This window comes from Globicephala melas, chromosome 19 (genome assembly GCF_963455315.2).
Source record: "Globicephala melas chromosome 19, mGloMel1.2, whole genome shotgun sequence".
NCBI classification, from domain to species: Eukaryota; Metazoa; Chordata; class Mammalia; order Artiodactyla; family Delphinidae; genus Globicephala; species Globicephala melas.
The window spans coordinates 49,992,400-50,004,520 of record NC_083332.1 but is presented as its reverse complement, the minus strand read 5'-3'; the positions used below and the strand labels follow the sequence as shown (position 1 = coordinate 50,004,520).

Below are 12,121 nucleotides of genomic sequence, written 5' to 3'. Positions count from 1 at the left end.
AAAATAGAACATGTGGTGTTCCATCTCCTTAAAATTATATATGTTACAAAATATATCTTAAGTCATGCAAATGAGAATAACACCCTAGAGTTGGTAGAATGACAATATGGAGGGAACCTTGGTACTGACACCGTGGAGTCACCATACTAGCTTGGGACTGCTTATTCCTTGTCTGTTCCTGGATCGTTGTGCCTAACAGAAATGCCTACCAGGAACTCATTGTCCTGGGTGCCATGATGACTGCTCTCATCAGTAACTACATTTTATCAGTAGTCAGTTACTACAGTTTATCTTTCACATGCTCTGCAAGTACCCTGAACCAGATCTGAGTGTGCTCCATGCCTTTATCTCTTAGAAAGTTGTTCTAACCCACACACCTATGGCCACCTAATCTATGACAAAGGAGGCAAGAATATAGAATGGAGAAAAGACAGCCTCTTCAATAAGTGTTGCTGGGAAGACTGGACACCTACATGGAAAAGAATGAAATTAGAACACTCCCTAACACCATACACAAAAATAAACTCAAAATGGATTAAAGACTTAAATTTAAGGCCAGACACTTTAAAACTCTTAGAGGAAAACATAGGCAGAGGACTACCCTGGGGGTGCATAAGAATCTGCCTGCCAATGCAGGGGATATGGGTTCGAGCCGTGGTCCAGGAAGATCCCACATGCCATGGAGCAGCTAAGCCCGTGCGCCGCAACTAAGCCCATGCACCACAACTAATGAGGCTGCGCTCTAGAGCCCGCAAGCCACGTCTACTGAGCCCGCATGCCACGACTACTGAGCCAGCACACCTGGAGCCTGTGCTCCACAACAAGAAAAGCCACCGCAATGAGAAGCCTGCACACCGCAACAAAGAGTAGCCCCTGCTCACCGCAACCAAAGAAAGCCCATGTGCAGCAACAAACCCCAATGCAGCCAAAAAGAAATAAGTAAATAAATAAACTTATTGTTTTTAAAAAAACAAAAACATAGGCAGAACACTCTTTGACATAAATCACAGCAAGATCTTTTTTTTTTTTTTCTTGGCGGTACGCGGGCCTCTCACTGTTGTGGCCTCTCCCGTTGTGGAGCGCAGGCTCAGCGGCCATGGCTACGGGCCTAGCCGCTCCGCGGCATGTGGGATCTTCCCGGACCGGGGCACAAACCCGTGTCCCCTGCATCGGCAGGCGGTCTCTCAACCACTGCGCCACCAGGGAAGCCCGCAAGATCTTTTTTGACCCACCGCCTAGAGTAATGAGAATAAAAACAAACAAAAGGGACCTAATTAAACTTAAAAGCTTTTGTACAGCAAAGGAAACTATAAGACAAAAAGACAACGCTCAGAATGGGAGAAAATATTTGCAAATGAAGCAGCTGACAAAGGATTAATCTCCAAAATACACAAACAGCTCATGCAGCTCAATATCAAAAAAACAAATAACCCAGTCAAAAAATGAGCGGAAGACCTAAGTAGACATTTCTCCAAAGAAGACATACAGATAGATGGCCAACCATGAAAAGATGCTCAACATCACTAATTATTAGAGAAATGCAAATCAAAACTATAATGAGGCATCACCTCACACTGGTCAGAATGGCCATCATCAAAAAATCTACAAACAGTAAATGCTGGAGAGGGTGTGGAGAAAAGGGAACCCTCCTGCACTGTTGGTGGGAATGTAAGTTGATACAGCCACTATGGAGAACAGTATGGAGGTTCCTTAAAACACTAAAAATAGAACTACCATACGACCCAGCAATCCCACTACTGGGCATACACCCAGAGGAAACCATAATTCAAAAAGACACATGCTGCAGACTTCCCTGGTGGCACGGTGGTTAAGAATCCGCCTGCCAATGCAGGGGACACGGGTTCAAGCTCTAGTCCAGGAAGATTCCACATGCCACGGAGCAACTAAGCCCATGTTGTACGACTACTGAGCCTGTGCTCTAGAGCCCGTGAGCCACAACTACTGAGCCCATGTGCCACAACTACTGAAGCCCACACGCCTAGAGCCTGTGCTCCACAACAAGAGAAGCCACTGCAATGAGAAGCCAGTGCACCGCAACAAAGAGTAGCCCCCGCTCAGTGCAACTAGAGAAAGCCCGCGCACAGCAGCGAAGACCCAATGCAGCCAATAAATAAATTAATTAATTGAAAAAAAAGAAAGACACATGCACTCCAGTGTTCATTGCAGCTCTATTTACAGTAGCCAGGACACGGAAGCAACCTAAATGTCCATCAACAGAGGAATGGATAAAGAAGATGTGGTACGTATATACAATGGAATATTATTCAGCCATAAAAAGAAACGAAATTGGGTCATTTGTAGAGACATGGATGGACCTAGGGACTGTCATGCAGAGTGAAGTAAGTCAGAAAGAGAACAACAAATATATTAACACATATATGTGGAATCTAGAAAAATGGTATAGATGATCTTATTTGCAAAGCAGGAATAGAGACACAGACATAGAGAACAAATGTATGGATACCAAGGGGGAAAAGAAGGGGGTGGGAGGAATTGGGAGATTAGGATTGACATATATATACACTATTGCTATTATGTATAAAATAGGTAACTAGTGAGAACCTACTCTATAGCACAAGGAACTCTACTCAGTGCTCTCTGGTGACCTAAATGGGAAGGAAATCCAAAAAAGAAGGTATCTATGTATACGTATAGCTGATTCCTTTTGCTGTACAGTAGAAACTAACACAAGATTGTAAAGCAACTATACTCCAATGAAAATTAATTTTTTTTAAAAAAGTAGTTCTGATTAGATGTCTCTTAGTTGGCTTCTTATTTAATTTCTGCAGCTAAATCTGAGGGACATCATGATGCCTGCTCCAGGCCTGATATACCTTTTGACTTTTCAAGAATGCTTCAGCTTAATTTTACCCCAAAAATCAATGTACCGTTATGTTATATGTGTATCTATATGCTATGACTTATTTTAGTAGTGTTGAAAAATAGGGGGAGAAAGAAAGGTTAAATAACAAAGTGTTATTAATGACTACCTCTGGATGATTGGATTATAATTTATTTTTATTTTTCTTATATGTATTTTCTAATTTTTCAATATTAAATATTGATTACCTGTGTAATAGGTAGCTATGGAGAAGGTAATAGGGGTAGAGTAGGGAATGTACTGTCTATCTGTCCCTTTAACTTATTCTTTTACTTCCTTACAGCTCAGGAGGGAAACCTGTGTCCCCCAAAACAAATATTTTGTCATTAAAAGGAGTTATCTGGGCAGTCCCTAGGGGAAATTGGGAATCCAGATAGTTTTGGTGTGTGGTTATGTTCTTAAAGGATCATCATTAAAATGATAATCTTTACATCTTTCTTCTGTATTTGATTTTTGTAATGCATAGTTGTAAAAGTCTTTTTTAACTCCACAGCCTGGAGACAAATACTGTGGTCCAGACTTACAATACTGGACGTCCTGTCTGGAGCTGCTGCTGGTGTCTTGATGAAAACAATTACATGTATGCTGGATTGGTCAACGGTTCAATTCTGCTGTATGACCTTCGAAACACAAGCTCTCATATCCAGGAGTTAGCACCTCAGAAAGCTAGGTAGGGAGCCACCTGTAGGTAACAGCTTTCTCTTAGACTGTTATTGTGTTAATCCTGTCTTTTGAGAGTGTTTCACAGTTGATCAGAATTCCTAACAGAGGGCAGTTCTCTGAGTCCACTGATCTATTCTCACTTCAGAATCAGTAACATCCTTAGAGTTTGTGTTCATGATAGTTCATATGGTAGAAAGTTCTGGTACCAAATATAACCAGATTCATCCAACATGCCAAAATGAAATCAGATCTATGTTCAGAGCCCAGCTCCACCATTTATGAGCTGTGTGACCTTGGTCACATTTCTTGGCCTGTTATGAGCTTCATCTGTGAAATATGGTTAGCACAGTCTTGCTTTAATAGACACATGTCTAACACACAGGAAGAGATCAGTAAAGAGCAGCCCAATAAAAAGTGATTTAAAACTTCCCTAATCCACAGCTGAACCATATTACTATGATTTATCCATTTATAATCCAGTTATAGAGTTGGGAGGTTTTTGAAGTTGGCCCAGGTTCTGAGGATGGGTAGCCACCAGCATCACTTTGGCTCTTCAGAGTGTACTAAAAGGGGGGTAGAGCAATCTAAACATAAAGATATCACTATAGTAATAATTGTTTACTGAAACCTAGCCTCAACACTGTGGGGTCTTCTTTTCGTTTGGGTTGAGTGGAATCGTTCTTCAGTGATGTGGTTCATGGGCCTGAAGGTGACTGATGTAAGTTTATACAAATACGAACTCCAGGCAAACAATGTGACTGCCATCGATATAGAGGATCCACGTAGAGTAGACAATAAAATACAGCAAATAGCAAGGGATGAATATGCATTCGTTTTTGTTTTAGTTTGCTTAGGTTAGCTTCATTATGACAAGGAAATGAAACAAAGCAGGCAATGTGATCACTTTGGCAGCTTCAGCAGAAACGAGTTCATAGGAACATAGTCTGTAGGCTAATATTTCTGAGAGAACTCTTGGCATGCAGTCTGGGTCATATGATTGCAGAAAGACATTTAGAAAATCTCTAAAGAAACAATCCTGTTTCTGAATTAAAATGTGGTTGCTTTAGGCTGTTTTGTTTTTTGGCCGTGCCACACAGCTTGTAGGATCTTAGTTCCCTGACCAGTGGTTGAACCTGGGCCCACAGCAGTGAATGCACAGATTCCTAACCACTGGACTGCCAGGGAATTCCCTAGGCTGGATTTTAATTGAGGGGGTCTGTCAACTACAGCTTGGAAGCTTTAGTTTATTAGATGTATAAGCTGAATTTCCTTCCTGACTTTTCTTGTGTATGTGGCTAACCCCATTTCCAGAAGCTTCACACCAATCAGATCTTGTGTTTGTAACCTTGTACTTTTAAATTTCCTAGTCCATTTTGCTTTTAGAGCATGTGGTGTCTCCTCTGAAACTGAACGTGGAATATTATATGTATGCTCTTTTGTTTCTGCAGAGTGGGTTGGTAGTTTTATCAGCTATCAGAGGATAGTGACCCTCAGAAGTTTTTTAACCTTTTCTATAGAGTTAGGAAAGTCCTCAAGGGCTCCTGGTAGTGGGGTCTGGAGCAATCCAAGTATTGGAAGGTGAGGCATGATTTCCTTTCTTTCCCTTCAGATGCCCGCTGGTATCTCTGTCATACATACCCAGAGCTGCCTCGGCTGCATTTCCATATGGTGGGCTGTTGGCTGGAAGCTTGGAGAATGCTTCCTTTTGGGAGCTGAAAATGGGCTTTACTCATTGGCCTCATGTGCTGCCCATGGAGCCTGGGGGCTGCATAGACTTTCAGACAGAGAGCAGCAGCCGGCACTGTCTTGTGACCTACAGGCCTGGTGAGTGTTGTTCGCATGTCCTCGTGGGACCTGTGGTTTGTTTGGGAGCAGATCGGTAGAGGGGAGAAAAGGAGAGCTTGTCCTAGCCTTCAGGTGGTACTGGTAAGCCCCTCACAGACTAATAGCTCTTGCTACTACAGTGAGGACAGTGGCCCCGAGTTCTTCCATAGAGCCTGCCTCCCTTTTCCTCACTTGTGTGAACTGGGACATATTTGGCCAGGTACTCCTTGGAAGTGAATTAGCCACTTTAGGAGCCCCTGTGACTTAAGGCAGTAGTGGAATGAGGAGACCTGCTCTTGAAGCCACTGAGCTACCCTTAGATCAGTTTCATGTTTTCTACTTGCCCCTCATTTCACTTAAAAGAAAGGCCCAGATAAGGGGAGTCATGTAGAGAGCCCAGACTCTAGGCTATTAGCTGTTCTTCCTTATTTGGGGCCAACAAACATAAGTGAAGAGTAGACGGACAACTGTAGTGGCCCGAGCCAGCTGAACTTCTCATGCCCTCCAGAACCAGGACTGCAACCCTCGACTAGCAACTATGCTAAAATTCACAGGTTTTTGCTAGCTGAAAGGTATGAATCTAACTTCCTGATGAGCTATATTGATGGTCAGGCAGATGTTTTGTAAGAGATAGTCATTAAAGTGCCCAGTAACCTTGTACTTTTAAATTTCTGCTAGTTGTGGATTGACCTAAGCATTTTAAGTTTTGTTTGAGCTGAGAAGCTGCTTCAGCAGACTCTTCTTTCCCTTTTGGTTTTAGTCATCTAGGCCCTCTATCTCCAAGGATTTGCTATGACTTTAGAAAGCTTGGGGATCCCATTTTGTTCTCTAGCCTTTGTTTGCCTCCCAGCAGAACCACTTGTATATGTTTCCCCTTCTGTAATAATGTGCTTTCACTTTATATGTACAGTTCCGGGGATTAATGGGGTCCTGACTTGGGGAAGGAAAAAGCCTTGTAGTCAGAACCCTCAAGGAAGACAAAAACCCAAACAGAGGTCTGGCCAGTTACAGTGATTTTCGTAAAAAGGCTAGCTCATTCTCAGAATTGTATCCCTCATATACAAAAACCTATTGTAGATAACTTGCTTCATCCTAGCCTAGGGTTCTGAATTTCATTTATGATGTATTATTTTGTTCTTGTTATGTTTGCTCTGTAGCTATTCATGATGGTTTGATAAAATTGTGCCCTTTCCACTCAACTAACTGGTAACCAAGTTCATGTATTTGGTTAATTTCTTTGGACCATCCCCATGGATCAATACTGATTTCTCTGTCTCATAGATAAAAATCACAAAACCTTACGAAGTGTACTCATGGAGATGTCCTATAAGCTGGATAATGCTGGAGAGCCAATCTGTTCCTGCAATTCTGTACAAACATTCCGTGGGGGACCCACTTGCAAACTACTGACCAAAAGTGCCATTTTCCAAAATCCAGAGAATGATGGCAGCATCCTGGTGTGTACTGGGGATGAAATGTCAAATTCTGCCCTGGTGAGTAGTCTGTCAGTTTTTTATACTGACGTATATAAAGCAAAGAGCCAAAGTTCTCCATAATTGCATGTATCCTCATACGGGTATGTGTGTGGTTGCTTAGTTTATTTTTTACACAAGTCACACTTTATTGATACATACTACTCTATAGTTTGCTCTTTCCCATTTAACTTCCTGTTTTGGATATCTTTCCATACCAATATCTTTAGATTGACCTCACTCTTTTTATGTGAGCTCTAGTGTCTCATGGGCCGTATTGTGAACCTTTTAAAAAAAGCGCTACTGAAACCTCTATAAAATAATTGATCAGGCATCAGCTTCATCAATTCAGGATGAATTTACAGTGGAGGGGTCAGCCTGTCACCACCTGAATACACTGATCAACCCTTGCATCACTGTAAATGGGTTAACCAGAAATAATGTGCCTCTTGATGTTAGGCAAAATGAAGCACACGATGCCTTCTGTGTGTTGTCCTTGAACCCATAGAGTAGCACTGTCCAATTATGTCACACGGGCCATGTGAGCACTTGAAAGTAGTTAATGTGAATGAAGAACTTAATTGTAAAATTTTTATGTAATTTAATTTAAATGTAAAGAGCCTTATGTGGCATACTGTATAACACAGGAAACTGCTTAATGCACTGTGGTGACCTAGATGGGAAGGAAATCCAAAAAAGAGGGGATATATGTATATGTATAGCTGATTCATTTTGCTGTACAGTAGAAACTAAAGCAGATGTCTTTTTTTTTTTCCTTTGGCTGCGTTGGGTCTTCGTTGCTGCACACGGGCTTTTTTCTCTAGTTGTGGCGAGTGGGTGCTACTCTTCATTGCGGTGCGCAGGCTTCTCATTGCAGTGGCTTCTCTTGTTGTGAAGCATGGGCTCTAGGCGCACGGGCTCAGTAGTTGTGGCTCACGGGCTCTAGAGCGCAGACTTAGTAGTTGTGGTACACGGGCTTAGTTGCTCAGCAGCATGTGGGATCTTCCCGGACCAGGGCTTGAACCCGTGTCCCCTTCATTGGCAGGCAGATTCTTAACCACTGCGCCACCAGGGAAGTCCCAAGAAAATGTCTTTTTTTTTAGAGATGTATACTTATGTATATAAGGGTAAAATGACATGATGTCAGCAAAGAAAAAAGTAAAATCAATAAAGCATGTATGGTAAAAGCTTAGTAATCTGGGTGATGGATGGCTCATTGTACTATTGTACTTTTTATTACTTTAATCTTTTTTTTCCACAATAAAAAATTTTTTTAAAGGAGAAGAAAGCACCAGTTAGAATATAGATTCCATGAGAGCAGAGACAGGGACTTTTTGTCTTGTTGACCCTTCTTTCCCTAAAAGAGTTCTTGGCACATAGATTGAAGGGGTGAATACTAGGCTTGGTTTTCAAATCCACTCACAGGTAGACTAATTGCTGATTTTAGTAGGTGAGACCATACGTGACCTGTGTCAGGTGTGTTGGCTTTGTGCAACCTTGTGAAGGTTAGGGACAGTCTGTTTTGCTCCTTGCAGTGCTTTCAAAGTTGTGTGATGATAAAGAATGCAAGTCCCTAGCTGAATTGAAGGGACCTAGCTGACCTTTATCTCTGCTTTTCTTTTTTAGCTGTGGGATGCTGGCAGTGGCTCGTTGCTGCAGGAACTGCAGGCTAATCAGCCTGTCTTGGACATCTGCCCATTTCAGGTGAACCATAACAGCTACTTGGCTACCTTAACGGAGAAGATGGTCCACATCCATAGATGGGAGTGACCATGGTCTTGAAACTTGTCGGACATGCTGCTGGTTAATGTTAAATGTTGTTTGTTAGCACCTGGCAGCCCTGAGCAAGATCTGTGCTTAATGTCTGTGGCCTAGAACTTTTGGGATTGTGGCAGTGTCCATCAAAAGAGTCAGTGACTGGTACTCCATCACATTATACATTTCTTGGGGGTAAAAGCCTTCATGAATCTTCGTTGAGAATCAATATTTTTGATCGAACTTACTGCTGAACCTCGGAGAGTATCCTCCCAGAAGTCATTTAGGATATGTGTGTGCACCAAGCACTTCCAGAGGATGTGACATCCCACCAGAGTGGTCTTGTCACTTGAGCTATATGACTTGGGAATGTGTATGTTCCTGAAGGGACTAACCATCTTTCTGATGCTGCTTGGATGCAGCCTGGATGCAAAAGAATCTTTCGTTGAACACAAGAGGGCACTGTAGAATCTTCCAAAGGATTTGATCTATTTCTGACCTTGCGGGCTGATAACCTTTTAGTAACTTGGTCTCATCCCTACAGAAGTGTGTGGTAGAGCACATCTGGTCTGCTTTGTGGCAGGAACAGTCATGTTCAGGTGTGCAGTGCTGGGATATTGGTAAACCCAGTGATGGTGGTGGCTGATGAGCTGTAGACCCTTCCCTAATGCCGAGTGTATGGAGTTCATCACATTGTGGGAGTCAAGGAACAAGACCAGTTGTTTGAGCAGTGAGGAAGACTCACTTTTTTTTCTAGCCAGCTTAGGATCTCAGGATTGGTTTTATATAAGCCAATGCTTTGAAGGCCACTCTTTGTCTCTCTCACTAGGAAAAGATGAGCCATATGTCAGAGCTCTTACTTGAGTCTCCTAGTATGAGAGATCAGGAGCAAGGGGCTAATAACCAAGAGAGGCCTACAAAAGAGAAGCTACTCAGACTGCTGTTGAAAGCAAAAAAAGGACTTGTCTTTTCCATTTTGAAAGAGTTTCTCTCTGAATAAAGTGAGGAGTGAGGAGCCATTGGAGTGAGGAGCCATTCTTGAGCGTGTTTAGAATTCCCAGGTTGAATCCTTCTCCCAGGTGAAACTGATGTTTGATTCCAAGTTCCTCTGATTTACCTCCCTTCCTAACTTTAAAAAAAAGTGTTGTTAGTTAAACAGTTATTCTCAGGAAGATAATAGTGGTTGGAGACCTATGTGGTTTGCAGGGAGATGCCCACCAGCTTTCATTTCAGCCCTGGATTGTCCAACTTTGGGAGCTGCACTTTTCTCCAATAGAGGGCTCAGTTTATATCTGTTTACTTTGCTAAAGGCTGCTCTTCTAAACTATTGTCCACAACAGAACATGTCTCAAGGTGTGTGCTCCTTGTTCTTGGGAGCAGGATGGCTAACAATGTGATTTTCTTAAATAATTGTAGAAATTTTATCATTTTTATTTTAAAACAGTTCTGACAGTCAACTCCTGAACTGTTTCCAGCATTTCTTACCAGCAAGGGGTTATTGCAGTAGATTTCCCCAGAGTTCCACATTCTAGTTGTGCTTTTAAAGAGTGGCCTCCTATTTAAGGACATCTTTCAAAAAGCCAGTTTCCAGAGCCTGGGAAAGAGCCCCCTTTTCTAGAGGAGGTGTTCCTTTTGATATGTTGATGACTAAGAATGACTACCCAGGCCTAGAGCTTCAGTGGCAGAAAAGGATTTGAATTAAAAAGCAGAGCTCGGGCTTCCCTGGTGGCGCAGTGGTTGAGAGTCCGCCTGCCGATGCAGGGGACACAGGTTCGTGCCCCGGTCTGGGAGGATCCCACATGCCGCGGAGCGGCTGGGCCCGTGAGCCATGACCGCTGAGCCTGCGCGTCCAGAGCCTGTGCTCCGCGACGGGAGAGGCCACAACAGTGAGAGGCCCACGTACCGCAAAAAAAAAAAAAAAAGCAGAGCTCATCTGGTTTCAGCTGATGATAACAGAGAGGATGCAAGTGGTCAGGCCCTGGCTGCCTTTGTCTTTGGCAGAGGCAGAACCCAGGGCAGGGTTAGGATTTGACTAATGTTGAAGTACACTCAGCTGATGCTGATTAATCCCCCCAAGTGTAGGAACCAAGGGACTTGTATTACTAGGGAAGTTGGAAGAATCTCATGTCTTACCAATCCTTGCATTTCTCTAGTAAATTTAGATGTTTTAGAAGCAAATTCTTGGGACTGTGACTGATTTCTCCAAAGGAAAAAAACTTTGCCCCTGCCCCCACTCACCTCTGCCTGGCAGGAGAGATTACCTCTGTAGACCCAGACTCTGCCCCACCATGTTCCCTTACCCTGGCTCTAAGGTTGTTTTCCCATTTGAGGGTTTGGAGTTAAGCAGACTCAAAAATATTTTCTTGTTGTATATATCCTTGTACCTGCTTTGAAAACCGGACAATGGGATCTCTTCACGTTCTGTGTTTTATGTTTTAATGTTAATATGAAAATAAAGCATTTACCATGTGTACCTACTCCGGATGTCTTTTGTCTTTTTTTTTTTTGGCTGTGTTGGGTCTTAGTTGCAGCACGTGGGATCTTCATTGCCATGCACAGGCTTCTCTCTAGTTGTGGAGTGCAGGCTTCTCTTTAGTTGTGGCATGCGGGCTTTCTCATTGTGGCGCTTGGGCTCCAGTGGTAGCCCTAGAGTTGGCCATGACCCCAGTTCCTCTCATGAAGGTGGTATCCTGACGAGGTAGAGAGAGTGACAGTACTTAACATCACTAGGCAAACAATATGCGCCTTCCCTCACCTGAGTCACTTGCTGCCTGAGTCAAGGAAAGGAAACAAATACATTAGCAGATGCTAACATTTGCTTCTCTGATTAAGACCCCTCCCTCTCCCCCCCCAAAAAAAGAGACGTGAAATTCCTTTAGGAACCATAGTTTGTACAACTTGGCAAATTGTTGTAAGGGAGGTTGAACACCCACACTCCAGAATACTGGGTTCTTCTCTCTGGGTCTTACAACCCTAGACAATCTAGGGTTCTCACCCTAGACAATCACTGAGATTTCTGTGACAAACAAGTTCAGATCCCTTAGCTCGATAATTTGGAGTGCCTGGAAGTATGTTATTCCATTTTTCATCCCTTTACTCTTTTTTTTTTTTTTTTTTGCGGTACGCAGGCCTCTCACTGTTGTGGCCTCTCCCGTTGCAGAGCGCAGGCTCAACGGCCATGGCTCATGGGCCTAGCCACTCCGCGGCATGTGGGATCTTCCCAGACCAGGGCACGAACCCGTGTCCCCTCCATCGGCAGGGGGACTCTCAAACCACTGCGCCACCAGGGAAGCCCCATCCCTTTACTCTTGTTGGTATTAAGCAACTGCTGTCATTCCAGCTCAGTAGTCATACTGTTTTGTTTTATTTCTAAAAATTAAAAAATAATCAGAATAGTTCATTTTAGATTTATAATAACAGCCTACATTTACTGAGTATGTACCTAATGCTGTGGTATACCTTTTATATGAAAGGAACTCTCAGAGAAGTGAAAGAATTTGCCCAG

General features: G+C 43.0%; 1 protein-coding gene across 4 annotated transcripts in view; it reads left to right on the top strand.

Annotated features, from left to right (window-relative positions):
- RFWD3 (ring finger and WD repeat domain 3) overlaps window positions 1–11,093 on the top strand; it is a 44,138-nt gene extending 33,045 nt beyond the window's left edge. For all 4 annotated transcript variants that reach the window (XM_070044145.1, XM_060288616.1, XM_030863362.2 and 1 more), the window contains exons 10-13: window positions 3,396–3,572; window positions 5,175–5,389; window positions 6,671–6,882; window positions 8,488–11,093. In XM_070044145.1, coding sequence (XP_069900246.1) covers window positions 3,396–3,572; window positions 5,175–5,389; window positions 6,671–6,882; window positions 8,488–8,631 — 748 coding nt within the window. In that variant the 3' untranslated portion in view covers window positions 8,632–11,093. The remainder of the gene's footprint in view (window positions 1–3,395; window positions 3,573–5,174; window positions 5,390–6,670; window positions 6,883–8,487) is intronic.
- Window positions 11,094–12,121: the final 1,028 nt, after the last annotated feature.